The 25908-nt window shown below is 45.2% G+C and overlaps 1 protein-coding gene across 1 annotated transcript in view; it reads left to right on the forward strand.

The window, feature by feature from the left end:
* Marchf4 (membrane associated ring-CH-type finger 4) overlaps positions 1-22543 on the forward strand; it is a 115806-nt gene extending 93263 nt beyond the window's left edge. Inside the window, exons 3-4 of the mRNA XM_005070513.4 lie at positions 5085-5277; positions 20807-22543. Of these exons, the coding sequence (XP_005070570.1) occupies positions 5085-5277; positions 20807-21174 (561 nt within the window). The 3' untranslated portion in view covers positions 21175-22543. The remainder of the gene's footprint in view (positions 1-5084; positions 5278-20806) is intronic.
* The last annotated feature ends 3365 nt before the right edge of the window (positions 22544-25908 follow it).

Consider the following 25908-nt stretch of genomic DNA (forward strand, 5'->3'; position numbering starts at 1 on the left):
AAGCCGCGATGGCAGAGTAACAAAAGCCTGCCGTGAGAGGTAAGGGAAAGCAGCCCCAGAGCTAGACTAGGGACCTGTCAATCAGATTGGCAGAACTCAGGGCTCTCTCTGCCCACCCTCTCCTCTCTCTCTGCTGACACAGCCATCTTCACTCCAATTGCTGGCAGGTCCCGTGCCAACCAGTCACATCAAACAGTTTAGCAGTGACGACAGTACGCATGCCCCCCTCCACACTCACACCATGCTGCTTCTGAAAATCCCTCCACACACACATCATCTGTCAGGAAGCCATGTAATCAATTAGCCAGCAAGACAGTGAGGACGGAGACCACAGATGCCTGATACTCTCGCTCCTCTGTGAGTGGGGCAGAGTCAACCTTGCAAATCCAAGAGGGCTGGGAGTGGGTGATTGTAGTAGGGTCTTTGCATTGAGCAGCACTTAAAAACATGTGGAGTTCCCTGTAGCATTCTCCATGGAGCAACTCTCAGGAATTCTCGGGGGGAGGGAAGCACCGGATTCCCAGGCATCTCAGACTCTTGACAGGGAGCCCCTCCTGACTGCTGTTCTGTCTTCAGTCATTCGTCTCAGATCCTGAGGCATCTTAAAATAGCAGTGCAAGCAACAGCTGATTCCGTGTCCTCAGGGTGCAGTGGAGGTTTGAGTGCATTAACCTGCTCCTTTCTTTACAGCTGACTCAGGCCTCAGGAAAGGCCAGATCCAAAATCTATGAACTCACCCCAAGACACCCCCATCTTGGTTCCACCTTTGACTCGTGTAATGAAAAAATCATTCAGGTATAGCTTTTCCCTTGGAGTAAAGAAAAGGTTATTTTAAGTCTGCATCACGTAAGCAAATGGCAGTGCAGGCAACATCAGTCTGTTAATCTATTTCCAAGTTACTACGCTGACTTCAATCATGAGTTTCTAGGCAGTGGGGACCCCTGTGCTTCTGTTGATCCTGGAAATGCAATGGTGTGTACTCAGCAAATGCCAGTTCATTTTTCTGTCTAGAAACAGTTTAGACTTGAAGCTGTGCTGTTTTGTTGTATCCTAAATTATTCCAAGTGTGTGTCCTGGGCTTCTCTGGCCTGGCTAAGTGTGACACAATTGCCTGTTATGCCACAGTGGTCACCCTCAGTGCAAAAAGCCCAGCTGAACTATCTGCAGTAGAGGTTGGAGCTGTAAGACCTGTCTAGAAACCAACAGAGCAACGGATAGGGTTCTGCCATCATAGCTGGGAGGTACCTTTTCACATATCTTAGCTCTCTCATCTCCTGGTTTGTATCCCAGACAAAGACAGAAGAAATAACTCAAGTCTTCACTATAGGGCATCATATTAGTGACATTCTCAAAGTAAAGTTTGTATCTAGAATATCTACTAAGAAAGCAGTCATAGTCTAGTAGGTCTCAAGGTTCCATTGACTGCTTCTCACCTTGTTTTTTCATACCTCTGAATGGAAATTTCATTAATTCTATCATCCCATGGCTTTAATTAACCATGGCCAACTGCAACCAAAAATATTGAAAGGAACATTCGAGAAAGGATAACTTTTAATTATGTATTATTGTTCTGAGTAGAGTGAAAAATTTATAACTCCTGGTCTATCCTACCTAGGGTATGAGTCATCCCTTTGTGCATCCATTCAAGCTGTATATGCTGTTTATCCATTGGTTACTTAGGAGCCATCTTGACTATCAGATCAACTGGCATGAGGCAGCACAGTACTTGGATACAGGGCCCACTACCATCTTCAGGTATCTTCTGGGGGCTTGGAATGCGTCCTCCTTAAGTGAAGGAAGACTATGATATATGAATAAACATTCACTTTCTGCTTGTTAAGTGTCAGTTCGCACGTATGTATTGTCAAGTTTAATCCTGGAAACAACTCAATGAAGTGAGTGCTATTATTACTCGATGCACAGGGTTAGACAATGGAAGCACAGAGGGATTTGTGAACTTGCTCAAGGCTGCACAGCTATGAAGCAGAAGAGCAGGTTGCTGTCTGCAACAGGAATCCCTGAGTCCATACACCTGTCCTCTAATATAATACCCAGGCGCATGTACATACATAGGTTTACCCCTGCCTTGACAAGTTCATCTGTCTTTACTGAAACAGTAAAGAATGCCCTTCATGCTCTGGCTTCACATTTAACACTCACAATACTCTAGGAAATAGACACCAATTACTTCTGTCTTTCAAGAAGGGAAAAGTGGCAGTCATTGTGATTTATTAACTTCTTGTTCATGGCCAGTAAGTTTGGGGAAAACGCTCAATCAGAACGAGGTCCTCTGACCCCTTACTTGCTGTCCCTTCCTGGTTGAAGGGACAGAATTCCCTCTTGGCACTCTACACTTGTCTCTTCACTCCCTGGTGCCATAGCACTGGAGTTCACAGGGGTAAAGTCATAGGATCTGGGGACCAGAACGTCAATGAGAATGAGATCCTGATGTTCCGAGTGGTTGGTGGCAGCAGGGCTCGGGACCACTGATGCCCTTCTCCACTGCAAGCCCTCCTGACAGATCCCAGGGCTCTCTGCTCCTCAGCTCTCTCCTTAAGGTACCTCCTCCCGTTCCATTTCCATGGAGCCTCTCACAGGATGGGAGAGTTTCTTGTGGACAGCACCTCATCCTCATCCTTCCTCATCACACTCACTTTGGTCAGGAGCTCCAGTAGGGGGCTTGGGGTGGGAAGGAGGGTTATTGGGATAAAGAGGACTTTTCTAAACCTCTATATCATTGGGATTATGACTGAAGAGGAGAAGGTAGGGATGCCTAAATAGTAGAAACAAACAAACAAAAAATCTCCTTAGAAACTGTCTTCTAGACAGTGGGGGATTGGCTCTGGAAAAAGCATTTATTGTACATGAGGGAAGTCTATACGATAGGGCCAGGGCCGTCTTCTGGAAAATGTCTTTGTTATGTGTAAGCCTAGGCTGGGGAAGCACTGGAAAATTTAGAGGGCTAATTCTCTGTAATGGGATGTGATCTGTGTAATTAAATGTTAAGGCCCATGTCCTACATCCGGACTAAAAGTGAGATGTTTTCCAATACTTACTGTTCCTTGGAGGTGAAAGGAAGTGTGGCTCTGCAGGCCTTGTCCTTCTCTCCCATTCTCTTTGTCTTGCTAAAACAAACAAACAAAAAAAATCTGGTAAATACATTCCTAAAACTAGCTCCCAAGGTCTATCCCTTATTTGGCCACTTCCGCCTCCTGGGGCTGACCACCAAGATCCTGGTATCAAAGTATTGAGGCCTAGCAATAAAAAAAAAACCCTTTGGTTCACCTAATTTAACATGCCAACTTAAAATTAAACACCTCATCCTAACACGGGTTTCCCCTTGTACCTTTATAAACTGCCGTTTGTTTATGTGCCATGTCTGTCTCCTCTCTATCCAGAACCAATCTTTGTCCCTCTGGGACAAAAGCCCCTGACCCCTTTCCCTTGTCCCCTTCTCCCTCATCCCCTGTCTCCTTTACCACCATGTTCTAACACAGACCTCCCCTTCTTCCTCTCTTAAAATTTACACCTGCAAGGTCATTTGCTGCTGTTTTCTGCCTGAGTCAGAAAACTAACTTTTCATCCCCACTTAACAAAGGATCTGTCTGTGAAAACAGATATTTGGGTATGGTTTGTGCCTAATCTGGGGTCCAGGAGGAAGTCCCTACTGTTTAGGAGTCTTCCTTCAGGAGGCCACCGGCCTATTCTATCTAGGCCAATGACAGCAAGAGGAGGGATCCCCATTGGCAGGTGGAAGGCACTATGCCTCTCTGTTGTGTGTAAGCCACAATGGTTTCTGGGAAAGTTCCCATGGAACGATGCAGATCCATGATGGATTGCATATATAAATTCTTAGAGTTATGTGCACCATCGGGCAAGGGTCTTGTCCAGTTTTGTCTGGTGCTTTAGCTCCAGCACCTAGCATAGCGGCCAGACACATAGTCAATACGTACTTGCTAAATGAAACAAGCCTAAACCAAAATCTTTCTCAAGGCTAATTTAGGACATTACTCCATAGATAAAGCATATAATCATAAAATTCCATAGCCAAAACTCACCCACACTCCAGTTTCTATCTCAATACTGTTATAAGCACACTTTTTTCTTTGAAAAATAAGGGGTTAAAATATAATTGGTTTATTGTGAGCTGTTTTTTTCTTACTCCCACATCCCATGTCCTCTCCTTTGTCAAATTGTTGATCTCCAACATGCATATTAAATGGCATGCAAGGTGGTGTTGTAGAAACAACATAAAGCAGTCAAGAAAGACCTCTTGGCACCTATTAGTGAGAAAAACAACTGTGTTTCTCTGAAAGGAATATTCTGGCTCCTTGGAACAACACCCACACTAGCTCTTTGTTTTCCTTCTTGACTTCGAATTTCTATATCTATGAAAGTATAAGGGTCTCCTCCTCAGCCATGCCTGCCCAGAGCCTCCTTACAATGATGTCTGATCATTTTAAACGACACAGGTTCCCTCTGCATCAAATATATAATATGATTCTGCAAGCCTGTCCATTGTACTACAAGTAGAGAAGCCCTGGATTAAACTCTATACCAGTGAGCTATTGGAGCAGTAGTAATACTGTGGGAATGGCACAAAGACAGCTGACTGGACAAGGGGGGGCTCTTGAACACCAGACTGACAGCTAAGAGGCCAACAGGGGACTGATCCAGACTCCATGAAGGTAGTGTCAGTGAGGAGGCCTCAGAAATCTCTGGGGCTTTAGGTAGTAGACTACTGTTCACCATGGCATACAAATGAACTTTGGGAGCCCATTCTACATGGAGGGATGCTCTCTCAGCCTGGACACATGGGAAGGGCCTAGGTCCTGCCCTGGATGGAATGACAGACTCTGGAGATCCCCCCAAGGAGGCCTCATCCTCCCTGGGGAATGATATGAGGATTGAGCTGGGGGTGGGGAGGTGGGGGTGGGGCTGGTGGAAGGAGAAGGGGGGGAGCCGGGCTTGACATTTGAAGCATGCATGTTTTTAATTTAAATAAAAAACATACATAAAATAAAAGACTGTGGGAATGGGATTCAGGCACTCAAGCAGCTAATCTGTCACTCTCTCCTCCCCAGTGGCAGGCCATATCCCTGACAGTCATCGAGAAGGTTCAGATTGCAGCTGCCATCTTGGGTTCTCTCTTCCTCATCGCCAGTATCTCTTGGCTCATCTGGTCGACCTTCAGTCCCTCAGCAAAATGGCAACGCCAAGACCTCCTCTTCCAAATCTGCTATGGGATGTATGGCTTCATGGATGTGGTGTGCATAGGTGGGTATGGGGTATTGTCTCCATGAGGGGTAATAAGCTACACGGTAATGAAATGGCAAGATCCTTCAGAATCCCTTCTACTTGGAGGCCAAGCAGAGAAGAACTGGGCTTGAGACCCATGATCTAGGGTGAGACTATAGCTTTGTTGTAAGAGGTGGGTGGGAAAGGAATGGTGGGAGCATAGCAAAGAAGATAAATTGAAATCATTTCCAAATAACTCTGTCTTGTCCAGTTGAAGACAAAACGAGGCTTGCCTCTGAGGTAAAGAAGGTTACTTGGTGAATTCATCTGCCTTAGGCAGGGAGTGGAAGGCTTCTCAGTTGCACAACCTATAAGTTGACATGGCATGCCTATATAACAAAAACACCCAGAAGCAGCCATGGAACAACTATATTTTCATTTTTATGATCACATGTGAATGAATACACATACATACACGTATAAGTGTGCGTGTGCACAGCACATGTGTTTGGGGGCGTCAGAAGACTACTTTGGGTGTTACCCTCAGGTGCCTTCCACCTTTAGTTTGAGACAGGGACTCTCATCGTCCTGGAACTTTGCCACGTAGTCTAGGTGAGTCAGGAGGATCCAGGGGTCTACCCATGTCCACCTCCCTTCTCACCATTTCTGGAATCACAAGCATGCTACCACCCCTGGCTTTTCACCTGGACTCCGGGAGTCAGAATTTAGTTCCTCGCACTTGTGGAGCAAGCCCTTCTACTAAACTAAGCCATGTCTTTGGCCCCGGCCCTTCTCTTCTTCTTTAAGACTGTCCTAGGATCCCAGATTTTGCTGCTCTAGTGGTTTGCACTGTATGTGTAGGGCTGGGGTTCCACGCAGCCCCATTTGGGAGTAAGAAATAGAATGCTGTTCTGAAGCCTCATCCCTGCTTCATTCCAGGTAAGATTTTGCTTGAAAGGCTTCAGTGTTTTAGGAAAAAATTAGGACCCACCCATTTCTCTAGCTTCACTACCTAGTCCTCAAGTCAACATTTCTCCTCTTTTCTACCATAGTCGGTGGAGGGTTGGGTTCTTTCTGTTTCAACAGATGATTGTGAATATTGATTGAAAGGTTTGCCCCCATGCAAATGAGGAGGTGGAAATGGCCCTGGTTATTCTGAATGAAGCATGCTTAAACACTGGCCATACAGCCTCATCTGGAATTCTCATTGTATCCCCAGGTCATAGTACTGGGAGCATGAAAGTAACACGATGCTCTTCTCCAACAGTGGTGTATTACATCAAATATGCTACACTTCTCTGTCTGACAGGAAAACATCTCCTGGCTATAATTTGGCTGAAATGATGGTGATGTGAACTTCTTAGGGGTCATTTAATATTAGGAGTTGAAAATACCTGGAGACTATCCTACTGATCACAGAAGCCATGGCTGATCACAGTAATGCCGGACCTTGTGTGCTTATCTAAGCAAATACATTCTGTCTCCCTTTGCTAGCTAATTCAGTATATCAACCCTGAGGACAAAGGTTAATTTTCTTATTTTTCAGACTGTGAAATCTTGAAAGGTTTATCATAGGCTAACTCAGCAGGAAAGTAGGACCTATGGTTCAGTGCTTTCCCAGGACTGGCTGACTGAGCATAGTGAATGCTGGGAAGTGAAATAAAACAGAGAGAGTCATGTGACCTAGACACAGGAGCAGGGAGTGATGGACAGCAGTGAGAGGCCATAAACAGATTCCCGTGGTGGCTGTGATGACGACGGTGGCTGTGACGATGGCCAATGGTGATGCTGGTGGTTGTAAGGGTAACATTAAGTATCAGTTGCTCTTCCTCTGCTGTACAATCTCTAGCAGTATAGGTAAGCTGGGTGGGTGTAAAAATATAGGGGCTTTGTGAAGGAAGGATCAAACGAAACCTGCAGTATTCACCAGCAGTGTTTTTATTTTTGGTCTCAACTCGGCTTCACTAGAAAGCAAACTTGGCATCTGTCTACGGAATACAAGATGACAACTCAGGCTCTCTTCTGTCGGAGAATTCTCACAGCGTTCCACTTCCATATGCTTCTGAGTCCAGGCTCATCCCTTGGCTCAAAAGCAAAATGAGATCCACAATGTCTTTGCAGGGTCAACCTGAGCACAGTTTTCAGACCCTCTGGAAATGCTGTTTGGGAAAAAAACTGTTGAGTAAAAGAATCCATATTCAACAGGCCGAAACTACCTGTATTAAGCAATGTAGAACCTGGGTAAAAAAATATATTGCTACAAGACAAGAAAATAAGCCCAGGACAGGGTTGGCTCAAAGGGGATAAGGGAAGAGTCAAACCATCTGCTGCTGTAAGCTTCTGGATTTTTCTGTTTTCAGACATCAGCAACACATTGTTCCTTAACTCTGCTAAATAGCCACAGACAGTAAAGACGTGTGTGAGCACTAAATGGATAGTTCTTAATGTATGGATCTTCTAAAATAAATTTACTTCTCTGTTGGCAGAGTGTGATGAGGGTAATGTGACAGTTCAGGATGGTGTGGGGACTCTGTGGAGAGATTCCACTGGAATCAGAGAGCAAACACTGTTTACTGCTTGTGAAACCAAGTTTGTCTCAACTGTAGCTATATCTACCCAGCTGGCTTTTAGGAGCATTGGTAACCACTGACAAAACCCAGAGTAATGATTCTCTCCAAGAATGGTCTTCAGTTCTCATCAAAGGACTTTGCCTGAAGTGGCTGCCAGGGTCTCCAGGTTCCCTATCAGCTGCAGCATATCTCCAGGGTTGAGGCCAGTGACATTGGATGTGAGCATACTGATGGGTAATGCATTTCATGATACAAACTGTCCTGAAAGACCAGGCACCTCTGGGTTTAGAGTCTAAAGCTCCTAGACCAGTGGTTCTCAACATGTGGGTCATAACCACCCTGACAAGTCTGTCACCAAAAAAAAAATTTACATTATGATTCACAACAGTAGCAAAATTACTATCATGAAGTGGCAACGAAAGTATTTTTTTATGGTTGGGGTCACCGCAACATGAGGAACTTATTAAAGGGTCATGGCATTAGGGAGGTTGAGAACCACTATCCTAGACCAATGTATACTACTTTGAAAACCAAATATTAGTTACTGAGAACACAACAAACCAACAAATCCCTTTAAAAAGTAATAGAGCACAACAATGTTGAAGAAAGTTTTTGTCCCATCCTGGTCCTGCAACTATTAGCACCAAATAAACATAAGGAGGCTATATTAGTTATTAAGCTGTTGGCTGATGACTAGGGCTTCTCATCGGCTAGCTCTGCCTTAATTATTAACCCATTTCTATCAATCTAAGTATTTCCATATGGTCTTATCTTACCGGAGAAGGGTCTGAACCTATTACTCCTTTGGCAGCTTACATGGCAACTGCTCTGGTGGGCTCTCCTGCATACCTTTCCCAGAATTCTCCTCATCTCCTAGTCCCACCTATCTTCCTGCCTCATTTGCCAATTAGTGTTTTATTCTTCAACCAATAAGAGAAACATATATACAGAAAGACATTCCCCGTCACAACAACTCTCCGATGATCAGAGGGGTGAGTACTTTGCTCCATATTTCCCAGGCTAGTGCAGCCCTAGAGCAACTGTACTCTAGGTCACACAGCTAATCACACAGTGGAGTTGAGGGTGGGACCAAGAACCTCTGGCTCTAATTCCAGGGCACTTCCTATGGTCTGTTTTTTCTAAACAATTATTTATTCATGTATTTTATGTATATGGGTACTTTGCATGTACATCTGCTTATCAGGAGACAACATCAGATAGTTATGAGCTGCCCTGTAGGTGCTGGGAATTGAACTCAGGACCTTCAGAAGAGCAGTAGGTGCTCTTCATCTCCTCTATGGCCTATTTTATCTCTGGTTGTTCTGTGAAATTATACTTACCCGTTAGAGATGATCCTTAACCTAGCAACATTGTAGCATAGCGGACTTCAAAGGAGGCAGAGATTAGCCCAAACATAACCATCACAACAATTAGAAGTCTTCTGGGCCACATCTGCTCCAGTTTTTTGTTTGGGATTCAGTCAGGCAGCCACTGTTATACCTTTTTAAAAAGTCAGTGCTGTTTTTATGCCAATGGAAAAAGGGGCTTTAGAAATTAGGATGAAATTTGGATAGCCTATCTGCCTATGATATCCTCTGGAGAAGGGTATTTTAGGTTAGGTAAATCTAATTCTACTGATTAACATGGACTTGGGAAATCTATTCATTTATTCACAAACATTCCTGAGAGAGCATTGAATAGACACACTCAAGCACAAGAGGCTTCGGTTCTGGTGGATCTTAATCTCCTGGAGGGAAGTGATCACAGACACTCAGAAATCAGCTTGTGCTGGGGCATGAATACAGACATGAGTTCCAGGAAGGCGAAAATGGTTCAAAGGGCTTGGGGTGCCTGTATCTATTTCTTCAGTACAATCTGCTGGCTGCCTTGTTTTCTCCCCAAATCAAGAAACATGAAAGGGAGATGAATGAGACATATCCGTCCAAGGGTTCAGTCTCAAGCACAGGATAACTACTATGGGAAGATGTCTATCAGAGGCAGAGAGGAAGATCGGACAGAGCGGACAGCAATGAACTCTCTTGAAGACCCCAAGAGACTTGTTGAGAGAACCTTACCCTTAAACCAGTTACAAAGGGGAAATCAAAGTTTATTCAAAAGAGGGAGAAGAATATTCTAGGCAAGGGGACTTGTCTGTGTGGAGACATAGAGTGAGCAAGGTATGCTTAGGAAACTAAGTTGGTTTGTATGGTTCGATGGCAAAGAGCCAGAGGAGGAGCAATGAGTTTGGGGAAGTTGGTAGAGGCCAAATCCCACAGGGCCGTAAGTCGTGTGTGAAGAATTTGGATACTACTCTACTTAGGATGCGGAAGCAATGATAGAATTTTACATAGGACACTCTGACTAAACATACATTTTAAAACCTGTAAATCTAGCACCTATGGGAAGCATAGATCAGAGCTGGGCAGATTGGAAGTAGGAGGGACTGGCTGAGAAATGCTTGTGATAATCAGAGCAGGAAACAGAGATGTAACACAGGGACAGCGAGAAAGAGGTACAGAGATGACCTGAGGACTCACACAGCCCGTGGAATGGATAGGATGAGGCAGGCAGTGGCTGGAACAGAAGGGTCTCAAGATGCCAAAACAAGAAAACCATCCTAAACCTAAAGTCTAGGCAGAAGGGCAAAAGCTGTCCCTAAACCAAGGGTTCGTAGTCAAGAGAAACAAGCCATTATAGACAGCAGAGAGGCAATGCCAAGGAAGGTTGATCAGGGTCTGGGGTCTTGGGGGGGAGCAGGAAGGCCTTTCATAGCATATGGGTGTTTCTTTCCTGTGATATATGTTGAAGGCACTGGGCCAGTCTTGCGAGGCTTGGCGGTTGATTGAAAGAAAGGAGCCATGTGGTCAGAGTGCAGTCCCCTTAAAGGGAGCAGTAAGAAAAGGTTTGCCAGCTGTTACCACAATCCGAATTCTGTCACGGCTGTGACAGAGACAGAGCCTGAACCCGGCTTCCTTGTATGATCTGCCTATGTTTTGAGCAGCGTCTTTTCTGGAAGGTTCATGGTTCCCTTACACACCCACCTTGCTCCACCAAGATCCCATTATAGTGGCCTGAGTCCACCTGCCTCCTCTTCAGTCATCTCTAATGATGCTGTCTTCCATAGCCAAAGTTGACAGAACCTTCCAGCCAACAAATGGGGCATTCTCTGCTCCAGTGGGTCATGTTATTAGGACTTAACAAGAGAAAATTAATTAAGAGCTTTGGCACCAAACATAATTTTTAATCATTCCACAGACTTGAGAGATTGACCATCCAAAAGTCAACTCTAAAGTCAACACTGCAAAAGTGAGGATGTTGCCCTCGTCTGTATTTGTCACTTATGAATGGAGTGTGGTCAGGGAAGGAAGAATGTTGTGAAACCATTTCCAAACCTTTAACAATGGAATATTAGAGCAGCTGTTAGGTATAAAAACAGCTGTTGTCATGGTGTCTTCTCTGTGTGGTCCCTTGAGGCTCCATCTTGTGATGTATAGGTATCTAGCCCCCATCCTTAAAACATACAGAGGTTTCACTGGTAATAGAAGAAGGGCAAAAAGATTGTGAAACAGTTGAGAATCTAGCTTTCGAGTCAGTAAGCTAGCTCAGTGGGTAAGGACACCCTGGGATTCACATGATGGAAGGAAAGAACTGACTCCAACAAGTTGCCCTCTGACCTCCACACACATGCCTTAGTGCAGGGGCATACACACACACACACACACACACACACACACATTTAAATCTTAATTTTAATTCAGATTAACTCATTCTAGGTAGAAATGACTCCACCTGTCATGCCTGTTGATTCCCCGCTTAGGAAACTGGACAGAAAGCAGAGGCAGTCTGGTCCAATAGTGTCTAGGAAAGCCAGAGTTGTTGCCTAGCAACCTCTATGGCCTTAGGCATACTTCCTCTCCACAAATGGTTTCCTCATCTATAAGGTGTGTGTTGAACCTAGGATTTAGAAGTTGCTTACGGAATAAAACAGAGTTCTCACAGGTTGTCAACTGTGACTGGAAGGCATGCCCAGGAATGTGGAGCTGGGCATGATCAGTGTCCGCTTCACAATGGACAAACTCTGCCGTCTTTAGGGAGTTTGTGCGGTGTCTGCATTCATATTGACTCGCATCTCACCACCCAAAGCTTCCTACACAAGGTCATCTCTCTCCACAGCTAGGTTGCTGGATGCACTGAGACTGAGGATGATGGATCTAGGAGAAAAGTTACCACGTGAGCACCATATACTCCAAAGAATGCCCCATAAAGAGGCATGTCACTCTTTCAGGTGTACCCACAAAGCCCGAAGTATTTTAGAAACACATCTTAGGGACTGTCCTCAGCATCAGACAGATTCAGGAATGCTGTATCTGTCCATTAGTGGGCTTGTGATAAAGAACAGACCCGCCCAATAAACAACATAGATGCTCAGACCAGTTAATACATTTTGGGGATGCCATGACACATGCCATCAAGCCACAAACTTCTCTTCTCTGAAGGTGTATTTGTTAGGAAACTTTAGCAACCAGCTTCATCCACTCATCCGTGGTTTAACCCAGCAAGGTTCCAGAGCAGCAAGACTCTCCTCCACACAACAATCCAGGGGTTCAAGCCCCTCCCACTCTGCAGTCTCATAGTCTTTAGGCTTTTAAGCTTTTTGCTTCTATCTAATAGAAAATTGGCCATGTATTAAGCAGGCCCTCCTCTAACTCTTTTCATTCCATTCCTATTTCTTAACCATTGGCCTGAGTCAGTTATGTTCACACCAGAGATCTGGCCTCTCCTAGTTCATGAAGGGGACAGAAAATGCCACTCCTGCCCAGTGGCAGCTGTATATGGAGGGACGACCACGGTGGACTGCTAGCCATCCCTATCACTGCAAGCCCACCCCACTGAGGAATTTCCAGAAATGTTCTCAGCTATGATAGCCCGATAGAAGAAAAACACCCTAGTTCCCAAATATCATCTGTTAGAGTCTCAAGGATTTGAAGAGCCCAAATTCTCCATGGATACAGAATACGTCAGTTATTTTTGCATTACTGTAACCAAAATGTCTGACAGAAACAACTTAAACCAGAGACGCTTGTTTTGGCTTAGAATTTCAGAGGCTGCAGACCATCCTGGCAGGGAGGACACTGGGATGGAGGTGACTCTCCGCCATCGTGGGAGTACGCAGTGGAGGCTCGCTCACACAATGGAGGACAGAGAGCAGAGAATGCAGGCTGGAAACAGGGGCACATATAGCCTCAAAGCCTCCCTCCACCCACAATGACCTACTTATGCCAGCCAGGCCCCCACCTCCTAGTGGCTCTACAGCCTTCAAAATAGCACCACAAGCTGGGGCCCGAGGGCCTGAGGGGGGGTGTTTCAGATTCACACAATAACACAGAGTTTTGGTATGTCCGCCTACACAACCAACTTTTAAAATTTATAATAACATATGTGAAAGCACAGCCTGGCTGTGCCTGAGAAGCATGAAGATGTCTCTCCAGAGAGCATGAGGTGGAGCTGCCAATCTGGCATCCCCAGTCGCACCAAAAATAGCTGGTTATATTTACTTATTTATTATTTATGCAAGATGAAATCATGTGATATTTATTTAATAATGATGATAAAATAATAACTAGCATCCATTATGCATTGTGTTCTAAGTGCTGTGGAAAGTGCTTCACACACTGTAGGGTTCTTTTTTTTTTAATCTTCTTTACCCCATGCAACTCCACGGCATGGCAGCTATTGCAGTACTCATCCTCCTGATGGGAAAGCAAGAATGAAAGGTGATTCTCACAGACTCTTTGATCTAGAACACAATTTCGTGTTGGCCACTGTTAAAACAATGCATCACGCATTAAAACAGATATTGCATAGGCGCTCTTATTGGTAATGCTAATAGAAATTGTATATAAACACAATTAAAAAATACCTACCTTCTCCGTAGTTGTTTGAGAGGTGTGCACGTGACCTGGAGCAGGGGGAGGAAGGAGCATCAGCCACATGGCACTGCTCTGGTTTAGATACTCCAGGGTGATGCCCCACTTCATAGACAAACTGTGTGTCCTTGAACAAGATGTTTGGCTTCCAAGAGCTTAGTTCCCTCCTCTGCAAAATAGAACTAAGATGTCTCACCATATAGATAAGTTTCTGTGATAAGCAGCTCATTTTGCAAAGTCCTTTTGGAGCATCAGGAGCATTCAAGAAATGCTATCATCACCATGACTTTCACCATCACCATGACCTTCATCATCACGTCTAAGCGCTGATACCACCCACACTGACTGAGGAATGCCAACCCTCATGTCTACAGAGCAAGAGCTCTCAGCTTCACAATGGAACCCTGCAGAAAAATCCCCATACAGAAACAAACCCTTCAGTGACACCAGTGCATATTTGAGGCTCCAAATTGTCTCTCCCCTACCCAGTCCTGTTGCATAAAGCTCACTTCATTCCCAGGCATTTTACCCCTCTATTTCTTTCCTCAGAAGAGATTTCTTATAGGGCTGCATTGCCCTGGGTAAGCAGAGGGGTGCAATGGTTCTGACACAGAAGCCTGGGCAGGATGACTTGACAAAGGCAGCTGATCAGCAGTGGTGTTTAATTGGTTCTGTATCAGTGAGTGTTTGTCCTGATCTCATACCTTAATTAATTCTTGAGATCCTCTAACAGACTCCAGTGACTTCATGTAACACGTATGTGCACATGTGTGCACACACCCACACACACGTGCACTCCATTGTTGGCAAGTGCACAACAATGTCAAGTGTCTTCTTCAATTGCTTCTTAACCTTATTTTTTGAGACAAGGTCTCTCTGAATCTGGACCTTGCACTTCCACTACACTGGACAGTCAGTACACTCTAGGGATTCTTCTGTGTCTAATATATATATATATATATATATATATATATATATATATATATATATACACACACACATATATATATCCCAGAGCTGGGATTATGGGTATCTGCCGCACATCTTTTACATGAATTTTGAAAATCCAAGCTCAGTTCTCCATGCTTGCACAGCAAGCACTTTACTATCTAAGTCTCTTCCTCTCCTTCCTCCTCTTTTTTAAAGAGGAAGAGGCAGGTGGATCTCTGTGAGTTCAAGACCAGCCTGGTCTACAGGCTCCAAAGCTACACAGAGAAGCCCTGTCTCTAAAAACCAAAAATAAAAATAAAAATAAGAGGTGGTGGAACATGACATTAATCCCAGTACTCAAGAGGCAAAGACAGGAGGATGTCTGAGTTTGAGAGATCTATAGAGCAAGTTCCATGACAGTCAGGGCTGTCTGCGGGATGTGGGAAAAGGAAAAATAAACTGTAGTGCTTTCTGTCCCGTAGTGGGCAGGGATAAGCACCATGTCTAAGCACTATATTAATGCCCACCATGAGTATCATCAGAGTCACCTGAGGCAGCTTTGAGATGCAGATTCTCAGGCCTGGCCCCAGATCAACTGAGTCAGGCTTCCCAGGGATAGAGCCAGGAGTCTGTGAGTTATCATGTTTTCTGACGATTCTGATATACACGTCAGTTTGAAGAGCAACTACTTCAGAGCTGTCAATGACTTTTGTGTCACGTAAGCCAGGATGCTAGCAAGAGATGAGGGTGTGAAGGGGAATTCTGGGTCAGTGAGAGGATTAGAGGCCTCCTGGTAGACTTCTTGCTCAACTTTGTTTGACATGTGTAACTGTAATTTGAACCACAGGCTTGATGAGGGTATAGGTAACTATTTATTGTGGAAGATACTTACAAGAGAAACTAGCAACCCAGGTGAGTCAGCAGCTTTCCCATACCGGACCAGAAGCCCCAAAGAGTACCTGCATCCCTCCTGCACAGCCTTTTATTATCACATCCTTAGGCGCCTCTAGCCACATCCAAAGTGGGCGTGGTCAACAGCACAGTCATCTAAAGTCTCTCCCTACAATTCCCCGTTTAGTCTAAAGAAGATATTTAAACTTAAAACAAAACTGAATTGTGTCAATAAACAAAATGTCTCAAACATATATAAAGCATATTCACATAGATGATAAACAAATTATGATCTACCCATACCCTATCCTAAGCGCATCTGTCCTATCTAAACCTAAGCTTATCTGAAAGAGATGCCCAAGTCTGAACACCTCCTTCCAATCCCAACTCTAAAATAATTGAAAACTAACACCAACAGACGTGTTATTGTACTCATGGTGGGAAGCGGTGTTGTGTGTCCACCCTACCCCGTGGCAGGGACTCAGAGACATACAGAGTGGACACTCAGAAAAGACAACACTGGGTTAAGTGGTGTCTCTGCTCACATCAAAAGTCCAATGGTCAAAATGCACCAAGGCTAGTATGCTTTTTAGAGAACTCCTTGTTGTTGCACGTGCGGAGGAGCCGTGCTAGAGGGCTACCCACTCGGTGGTGACCAGCCTTCTTTCCATTCCTCATAGTCTAAGCAAAAGGCCGTTTTGACTGGAGATAAGGATATGGGAGAGAGACGACAAAAGGCGTGTCTTAACGACCTATAGAACCTATAACCCAGTGAGAAAGAAGAACCCAGAAGCTGGAGACACCTTAGACAGATGAAATAACTATTCTTCTGAAACAGGATTTACCAAAAATACAGCCAAGATTTGGGTTCATTGCAAGTAATTACTCAGTAGCTGTTAAATTGCATAGAAAATCCCAGGAAAGGACTCAGTTAAAATTTACTACATTTCTTGCTTCTCTCCCTCCCTCTTTCTCCTTTCTATTTTTTCTTGGTTTTTTTTTTTTTTTTTTGAGTCAGGGTCTCATGAAGCCCATGCTGGTTTCAAACGCTTTCTGGAGGCGATGACCTTCTGCCTTTACCTGTCACATGCTGGGATTATAGGCTTGCACCATCATGGTGATTTATGCAGTACTGGGGATTAAAGCCAGGGCCTGGTAAATACCTGGCAAGCATTCCACCAGTAGAGCTACATCCCGCCTCTTCCTTCTCCTGCATCTCAAAACTCTTTAGCAATAGCTCTTAGCTCACCTGAATTCTTTCTCAGCTCACTGCCGTTTCCTCCCCTCATCCTTCTCTGCCACCTTGCTGACCGTCCTTGTCATCCGCCCCAGCAGATGAGCCCAAACTCATCTTCCTTGGTTTTTTGGGGGTTTTTTTAGGTTTTTTTTTTTTTTGGTTTTTGGTTGGTTTTCTTTGTTTTAATTCCTCCATGCAGGGAATCAATAAGTATTTTGGTGAGGCAGGAGGCAGGGGAGCTGAAGGGGTGAATGGAAATGAGGTAGCTTATGTTTTTCCAACTTTTTCAAAATAAGTGTTATCTAGAAAAACAGGTGCACTCCTCCCTGCTCAGCCGCCTATCCATTAGAATGGTTTAATTACTGCCTGAACACTAGACAGGCAATTAAAAGGCAGCATTCAAACGAAAAAAATTTAAGACACCCTCTTCAATCAGAGTAAAATTGTCTGATCGAGAAGCTAATTAAAAAGGGAGTGTAGAGATTCCAGCCAGAAATCTTGTCTGGGGCCTCAAAAGGCCCTGATTTTCTGTCCCCAGGCCCACTCTGCTTTTTAGTGAGTCTCTGTGATGTTCCTGGTGTGTCATTATGGAGACTCGGCCCGAGCCTGTAGCCTGGAGGAAGGCACAAGGCAGCATGCAGACAGGGCATGCAGGACAGACAGATGAGCAAAGGGCTTCAGTACCAACGGTGCACAGGTGCACACTTAAGCGTAGACAAAAGTAATGGTGCCCTTCGGGACAGAGGGAAGCCTCGTTGTCCAGCACCTATCACACTGGGTCAGGGATTACAGGGGAGTCTTCAGGAAATTATGCTCCCTTGAAAACTACTGTCTGCGTTTCCCCCTAAAGAGATTATGTTTGCCCAGGGCTAGGAACCAGTGTGTCTCATAGTGAACTCTTGAAGATGCACAGAGAAACAGGCAATTTTGGGAGTGTTGGGTGCTGGAAGAAGTGGCAGGGGGTGGCTGTTCTTTTCCCCCAGGGTCTGCATTGAAGCAGAAAAGCTGTGAGGTGTTCCCCTCCAGGACTTGTGCTGTAGTGAGTGAGGGGGGTGACTAGTCCATGTTGCCCCTGTGAGCTAGCTCATGCCCTGGGGTTTCCATGGCTTCAGGACAAATTCGGCCCTGTGTCTCCTAGCCAGTTATCGCCTCCACCATTACAGGTTCAGGCTTCCTACCTCTTCATTTCACAGACAATCATCCTTTTCTTGTTTTGATTATTCCTTCCCCCAGCCTCTCCATGGTGACCTCTGGACAACAGGTCAACATGAGTAACTCCTCTGTGGGCTTCTTCCATCAAAGCAGCTGCATTCCAGAAATGGCATCCCTCGTAGCTATCTGTATGGTGGCTTCTCTTTCACAGGCTGTGGATCCAAGAAGTAGTGTCCACAGGCATTGTGCTGCCTGCCACTACACCCATGCTGTCTTTGCTCCCCCATTCTTCAGAAGCTCCAGCACTTTGAAGTGCATACTGCTTTCTTTACCACCGTCATTCACCCTCAGTGCTGCTGGCTGCTGGCTGCTGGCTCTCCGCTGCCCTCACCAACCTGCAGGTCACTTACACACTCCCTCCCACCATTCCCACCCTCACCTCAGCATCTTCACACATCAGTACACCACCTTCCTGGAGGCATCTTGGAAATGTATATGGTTTGTTCTCTGTCTCTCTCTCTGTCTCTCTGTCTCTCTGTCTCTCTCTCTCTGTGAGTGTGTGTGCGCACCCATGCATGTGTGTGTGTGTGTGTGTGTGTGTGTGTGCATGTGTTTTATTTTTTCCTTTTTATTGAAAGTGGATTTTCTCCCCTCACATAATGTATCCTGATTAAGGTTTTCCCTCCCTCTAGTCTATTCTTCCCTGTTCCTCCCCAGCTCTCCTCCCATCTGGATTCAGGATCCACCCCCTTTTTGTCTCTCAATAGAGAACAGGCTTCTAAATGATAATAATAAAATATAATAACATAAAAACTATCACATCAGAGTTGGACAAAACAAACAGAAGGAAAAGGGTCCAAGAGAAATCACAAGAATCAATGACCTACTCATTCACACACTCAGGGGTCCTATAAAAACACTAAGCAGGAAGCCATAACACACACACACACACACACACAACGTCTATCTCCAGCCCAGACTTCAGCTTCATATACACTATTGCCATTTGGCCTACCAGTTAGATACTTTAGCAGACATCTTACCCATACCATAACTAATGAACAATGGCCCCAGAGACACTCAGGGCCTCATCCTCAAATTGTTAGACTTTTGCGACAGAACTTTTGGGTATGGGGGTAATTTAAGCATCCTAAAATGAGGAAATTATTGTGAATTATTTGGATAGATCCTCCATGTAATCACAAGAATTCTTATAAGAGGGAACAACAACAAAAAAAGAATCTGATGACAGAAGATTAATAGATGTGACAATAGAAGAAAGAGGACAGAGTGATGTAAAAGGAAGAAACAATGGCTACTTCTAGAAGTTGAAAAAGTATGGAAACATTCTTCCTCCAAACCTTTAGGAAGAGTAGGCCCCGGGCCATCTGCACTTTAGCCCCGAGGGAATGACTCCAGAACTGTCTAAGAGAATGTATTTGTGCCATTGCAAGCCACCCACTGCCTTCTAGACATTGAATGTGGCAGCCACAGTGAACTAATGGTCACCACCAACAACACAGATCCACATGCGAGCCCTGAGACCATCTACATCTCAGCAAATGGTGCCCTCATCACCCAACTATGGCAGCCGGAGCCTTCAAGTTGTTCAGATGCCTGTCAGCTCATTTGTCGGCAAGTCCATCTGCTCCACCTACAGCATTCATCCTGCCTCTAAGGACTTCTCACTCCATCCACCATTATGTCCCTAGTACAGGTCATCAGTTTCCAGCTTCAATTATGGTGTTACTTCCTGCTTAATTTTAGATTCCTATTCTTGCCCCTTTTGGAACACCAGTGAATTATCTTAAAAGCAAATCTGCCAGTGTCATTCCCCCTTCTAAATCTCCTCAGGGGATTCCCATTATACTGGGTAATATGTAAGACACAATCATAACTAGGGCTCTGCCCACCTTGTCCTCCTCTCTCCATAGCCCCTAGGCATGTCAATCTCAATTCGATGGCCTTTCTCGTCCCTTTTGCTAAAACAAGACCCCAACTGACAACAGCCAAGGACTACTTAACCCTATTTCATTTTCCTCCCAGCATGTTGCCAGCACAAGAAAAGGGTCTGGTTAGCTTATTTGCATGTCTGGTATGTGCCTCCTCACTTAAATTAAGTTCTCTAAGGGCAAGACTTCCTGTCTCAGGAATCGAAGGGTACCAGATGCTTTGCACACAGTAGGCCTCCAATTGATATCCATTTGCCCTGTTGCCTTGTGTGTGGCTTGACAGATGTAGCTTGTTTCCACTGGTTCCACTTCATTTGGCCAATATAACTGCAAGACCATTCACTCTGCCAGAGGGACCTGTATTCCAGTAGCATAGGCTATGGAAAGAGCTAACAAGTGGAGTTGCAGATGTCATTCCGCAGGATTGGAATGACCACAGGATTTCATTCATGTTGGCTTTTAAAGGTGCATGATTCATTCAACACCTGCTAAGCACAAGGGGCCATGAATATGTAACATAAGGAGGAAAATATTTACATTATGACTTAATTGGATAATTTGAATTGTGTCAAGCCAAGAAGGAGGCAGGATGGAGCATCAGAAGCAGGTGAAGGCATTTCATGCAGATCCCAACTGTTTCATGGCCGCCTTTCTTCTGGTGACTCATGGAGCCCGGGAACCTTGAGGTGCTCTGGAATAAAGCAGCTCAGACCTGGAAAGCAGATTTGGAATAAAATCAACACAGTGAAACCCCAGCTTCTCTAGTGCCTCTGTGTGTGTGTGTGTGTGTGTGTGTGTGTGTGTGTGTGTGTGTGTGTGTGTGTGATGTGTAAGTCAAGGAAGTGGTGGTGTTCTCCCACAGCTACTTGCCTTCTTAGCTTAGCCTTTGTTTTCTTCTCTTCCTGCCAGGCCTCATCATCCACGAAGGACCCTCAGTATATCGCATCTTTAAACGCTGGCAGGCTGTCAATCAACAGTGGAAAGTGCTGAACTATGACAAGACAAAAGACTTGGAGGAGCAAAAGTCAGGAGGCAGGACAAACCTACGGACTTCCTCATCAACCCAAGCCAATATCCCCTCCACGGAAGAGGAGGCAGCCAGCCCCCCTGCCCGTGAAGAGGGCCCCACCAGGGCTGCCAGCCACCCGTCAGATCCTGTGTCCCAACACCACTGTGCTTATACCATCCTGCATATCCTGAGTCACTTGAGACCTCATGAACAGCGGAGCACGCAGGGCAGCAGCCGAGAACTCGTCATGAGAGTCACCACCGTGTGAAAGGAGGCCTGGGAGGAAGGCTGAGACCACGCACACCAAGGAAAGAGGCAGGGCCAGGAGGGGCCCAGGAAGCAGGAATGGGAGACGGAAACCCAGCAGTGGGTGGGTGGGGGCGCGAGGGAGCGTGGAGCAGAGGGGAGCTATGGGGAGGCTGCCTGCGGGAGAGCTGTTATGATTTCCTATCTGTTGGATTCACAGCAAGGGAAAAACCAACACAAATTCCACAACAACAATGGGCAGGGACCAACGGAACCTGCCCTAAGAAAACATTCCTCCCCGGAGAATGACAAACAGCAAGGCATCCAAAAAGAGTTGGGCAGAAAATGTGACCGGTGCTTGAGGTACCTGCTGTACCTGTGGGTGTCAGGGCAGCAAAGAGAAAAAGCTAAGGCCGCCCAGGGAAGGGCTTTTGTAATTAGCTCCTCTCTCTGAGTCTTGGGTTTGCTCCTCCCTGGGTGCTGCTGGGTGCCCCAGGGAGAGAGTGGGACCTTGGGAGCTGGTACCCCTACCAGGCTTGGGGGAGGGGGGCTCTACACTCTGCAAAGTTCCAATGACTCAAATGGCTTTACGGATCCCCCACCCCCAGACCGTTCAGCAAGGGAGCTATTGATATGCCTGGGCAGATACGGAACTTTCCTAGCTGTAACTACAAGTGTCACATGAGTTCAAAGATGGCTGAAGGTTAGGGTATCTTTTTGTTCGCTTCTTGATTTTATGACGATTTGGCTTAAAGATGTTTACAGGGGAACTCGCACACATACGTGTGTGCATGTATTTGTGTGTGTGTGTGTAGAGGGGGAGTACGGACTTCTTGTTTGTATCTCGAGCACAGTCTGCTGCTGTGGCTTCAACCTTCTGTCAGGCCAGGGGTAATTTTCCCCGACATTAAGCCCCACCCACAAAAAGGATAATGCAGTCCACACACACACACACACACACACACACACACACACACACACACACACCAGACCTTCCCACCTGGGTCTGCTGCATTGTAGGGTGATACTGGCCTGTGTATCTCAAAGGAGTGAACCCCAATCTAAGTATTCATGGCGGCTTGGCACCAGTGCCCTCCCTTGTGTTCAGTGAAGTGTGCACCTTGGCCCTTCTTGTACAGCCAAGTACACCACGGAGCCAGCCACAGGACACCGTCTTAGGAGCCCCCCTGTGAGTTCCAGGATCTGCCAGGGAAGGCACTGGGTGGTCACCTGCACAGTTTCTTACTGTCATTGCACAATGGACATGCCATCCTTGGGTATTAAATGGACACTGTCAAGTACTTTTTTAAACTAGTTTTTAGGGTTTTTTAAAAACTCTCTGTTATTTGTAATATTCTCTTAAAAGCTTGGAAATAAAATTTCTTTCCCTACCACTTGTGTTCCTTTCCCACATTTTCTTCCTTCCTCCTTTTCCTCCAGTGGAAGCCACTGTTTTGGTTCTGTGTCTTCCCTTAGCAAGAGTCCTGTGTTTTCATTTCTTCTTTGAGAGTTCAGAGGCTAGGGAAGACAGCTACGCTGCCAACTGCACGTGTCATGCATGTACTAACACACAGGTAAACATGGTGCATGTGCATACATGGGGTGTGTGTGTGTGTGTGTGTGTGTGTGTGTGTGTGTGTGTGTGTGAACCACAGGCTAGGGCAGACAGGTATGCTGCCATCAGCATGCATCCATGTGTGTATTGATGCATAGGTACACATGATGCATGTATGTACGTAGTATGTGTGTGTGTGTGTGTGTGTGTGTAAACCTGCATCAAAATAATGAGATTCCTGACTCTTTTTATGTTTATCTTCTTCTTAGCAAATGGATTCCATCAGGCCAAAACAGGAACCACACTCTCGAACCAGGTTACAGTCCAAGAATCCTGGAAGTATTAGTACTAGAAAGATCTCTATGGAACTCTTCCCTCTTGGGTCCATTTCAAAGAAGTTGAGAGAATCTGAGGAGGTGGGTGTAGGACCAGGTTTCTCTGAATACTTTAATTTGAGGGTCAGGGCCCAGGAAAGGCTTGGACAGATCTCAAGTAACATGATCATTCCTCCCTTTACTGTAACCTCTCCTTCCTTCCTTAGGACTGACAGATGGTCGGGCAGCATCATCAGTGGACATGCATCATGTGTTAGCCATTAGTAATTGTAGTTGAATATATAGCTGGTAGCAGGAAGTCCCTTGATGGGGGAGAACTTTGTCAAGACCCAGTGAATCTTACAATCCAGAAACTTAGAAAAAGACACACTGAAAAATATAAAAACTAAACAAAACCCAACACTACAGCTAAGCTGTCTTATTCAAAGGGTTTGAAGAGCGGGAACTCAGTTGGGTGGATGCTTGACTAGATGTACAAAGTCCTGGGTTCAATCCATACATCAGGCGTCGCATCACGTTTGTATACAGGAGGATCAGAAGTTCAAACTACATAGTGAGTTCAAGGCCCATCTGGGATACATGGGATACCATCTAAAAACAAAACAACAACAAAAAGTAAAAACAAATAAAATAAGGGTTTGGGATCTCAGAGTGGTCCAGAACAGGTCTTTTAACTTAAATACTTAACTTAAACCATGGCTTACTGTGATGTGGATTATTTTCTATCAAAATAGTGTTCAAATATGACGCACTCTGCACATCAGCAGAACTATGGCGACTACCATGCTCTCTCTCGTGAGTCACAGGTCACCTCAGTATCTTATGGTTATACTGTACCTGAATGTGTTGTACTGAAAGAGATTCAGTTGAGGAAAAATTCTCATAGAATGCTGTACTTGTGGTGTGTTGATGATGCAAGCTCAAGAGAGAAAAAAACCCGAGTTATCTTGTTGATTGCTATATAATCAGGGCCTACAGCAGGGCCTGGCACATTGCAATGTTTGGTAGATCCATCTAAATAAGTCAGACACTGCTGGGGGAGTAGAGGTACTCCCTCCTTCAGTACCCGGGTGGCATGGCCCCTCTGCTTTCAAAATATACTCTGTCTGTCAGGTCAATCATGGAGTAGAAAACAAAAGTCAGATTTGACTTACCACAACAGGATAATAAATGCCTCATCCCTCAGGGAGTTGGGCTTATAGGTACCATGAATGGGACAAGACACCACCTTGCTATAGTTCTTACTATACGCAAGGCAACAAATTAAATGTCTGACATACGTCTATCAGTGTTACACCAACCTGATTAAATTAAATGTCTGACATACGTCTATCAGTGTTACACCAACCTGATTAAATTAAATGTCTGACATACGCCTATCAGTATTACACCAACCTGATCGAGTAGATGTCATTGCTATCTTCATTCTACAGATGTGGCACTGAGGCAAAGAGAAGTAACCTGCCCAAGGCCACCAGCTAGTACTTAGGTAGTCTGGCTGAAACCATAACCAGTCCATCGTGCTTCCTCCAGACAGCTGGTGGGAGTGCAAGGGGAACCTGCACCCAGCTGATGCAAAGATGTCGCCATAGTAGAAGTCCGCAAGGGTGCAATAAAAATAAACGTTTTGTCTCTTCTAGGGAAAAATGCAGAATTTATCTAAAACTCAAATCCTGCTGTTATCTAGATAATATCATTGTTGAATGGGAACTTGTATATATTAGAGAATTAATTATGTCTGGGAACTGGGGTGGGGGACTAAAAGGCCAGTAATATAGTTAAAACACACTTTCATGAACAAATGGCTAGGTTTAATGAGGGCTCTGAAAAAAATTACCTATCTGGACCTAGATTTTTGGCTTTGGTTCCCAGTGACTGACAGAGCAGCAGGCTGAGTCTCCTAGCCACAGTCACAACATGTTGGGGGGTGCTGACTACCTGAGAAGTTTACTAAGCAGTGTCCAAAACTCCCAATTGTTATTGGTATAACCATGAAAATAGTTCTCTGGGGAGAATCAGATCTGTTGTCATCTTGGAGCACAGAAAGTCATTTAAGTTTTTGACTAAAATAATCAGGCCACCTCATAGATCTGAAGTTACTGCTATTTCTTTGTTCTGCCCACTAATGCTGAGGGTGGGAGAATGATTTGATATGACAGTAACCAACCCCTAGGGTACCAATGTAAACAGGGTTCGTTCTATTGTGCAGGAGAGAAGGCAAGGAGAAAAACCACATTTTGTGTTTTCCCCTCATCGTCTCGTCTCAAATCACTCTTATTATTAGTATCAAATGGCCAAGGAGTACTTCACCTGTGAGGGTCTGACCCAACAGCAGAGATGCAGTCCTAAAACCTTTACCCACCACCAGCTCTTCCAGGCAGAATGACATACGGGGATTTGAAAAGGCTCTGTGTGTTGAGGGAAGTTTAAGATGGCTCACATGGGGAGGATCTAGGGCCAGCCTCCGCATGGTTCTGAGCCTAGAGTCTGAGCTGCATTGTCTGGGGCCAGCTGGTAGCTAATAATATACTGTCCTCCATGCTTCGTCTGACCTCATACACACCCCATGTCCTCCGAGTGCAGCCCATCCTGGAATGAGAAGCCACTGGTTTTCTCTGTGCTGAACCTTCAAACAGTAGGGCGTTAGAGACTTCAGCTGGTTTTTGAACTCAGACCTTCGAGATGAGTTCTGTCCTCTTCAGTACCACTTATAACCACATACCACATTCGGTTCCAAGCCAGAGCTCAGTCGCTGTTTCGGGGAAAATAGGAGGTGGGGATGAGGAGGGCTTAGAGTGGCAGCAGGAAGCAGGCACACCTGTGACTGTAGCCTTTAAGCTTCATATGGAAAAAAATCCTAAACTCA

Source organism: Mesocricetus auratus, unplaced genomic scaffold, assembly GCF_017639785.1.
Source record: "Mesocricetus auratus isolate SY011 unplaced genomic scaffold, BCM_Maur_2.0 Super-Scaffold_100010, whole genome shotgun sequence".
Classification (NCBI taxonomy): Eukaryota; Metazoa; Chordata; class Mammalia; order Rodentia; family Cricetidae; genus Mesocricetus; species Mesocricetus auratus.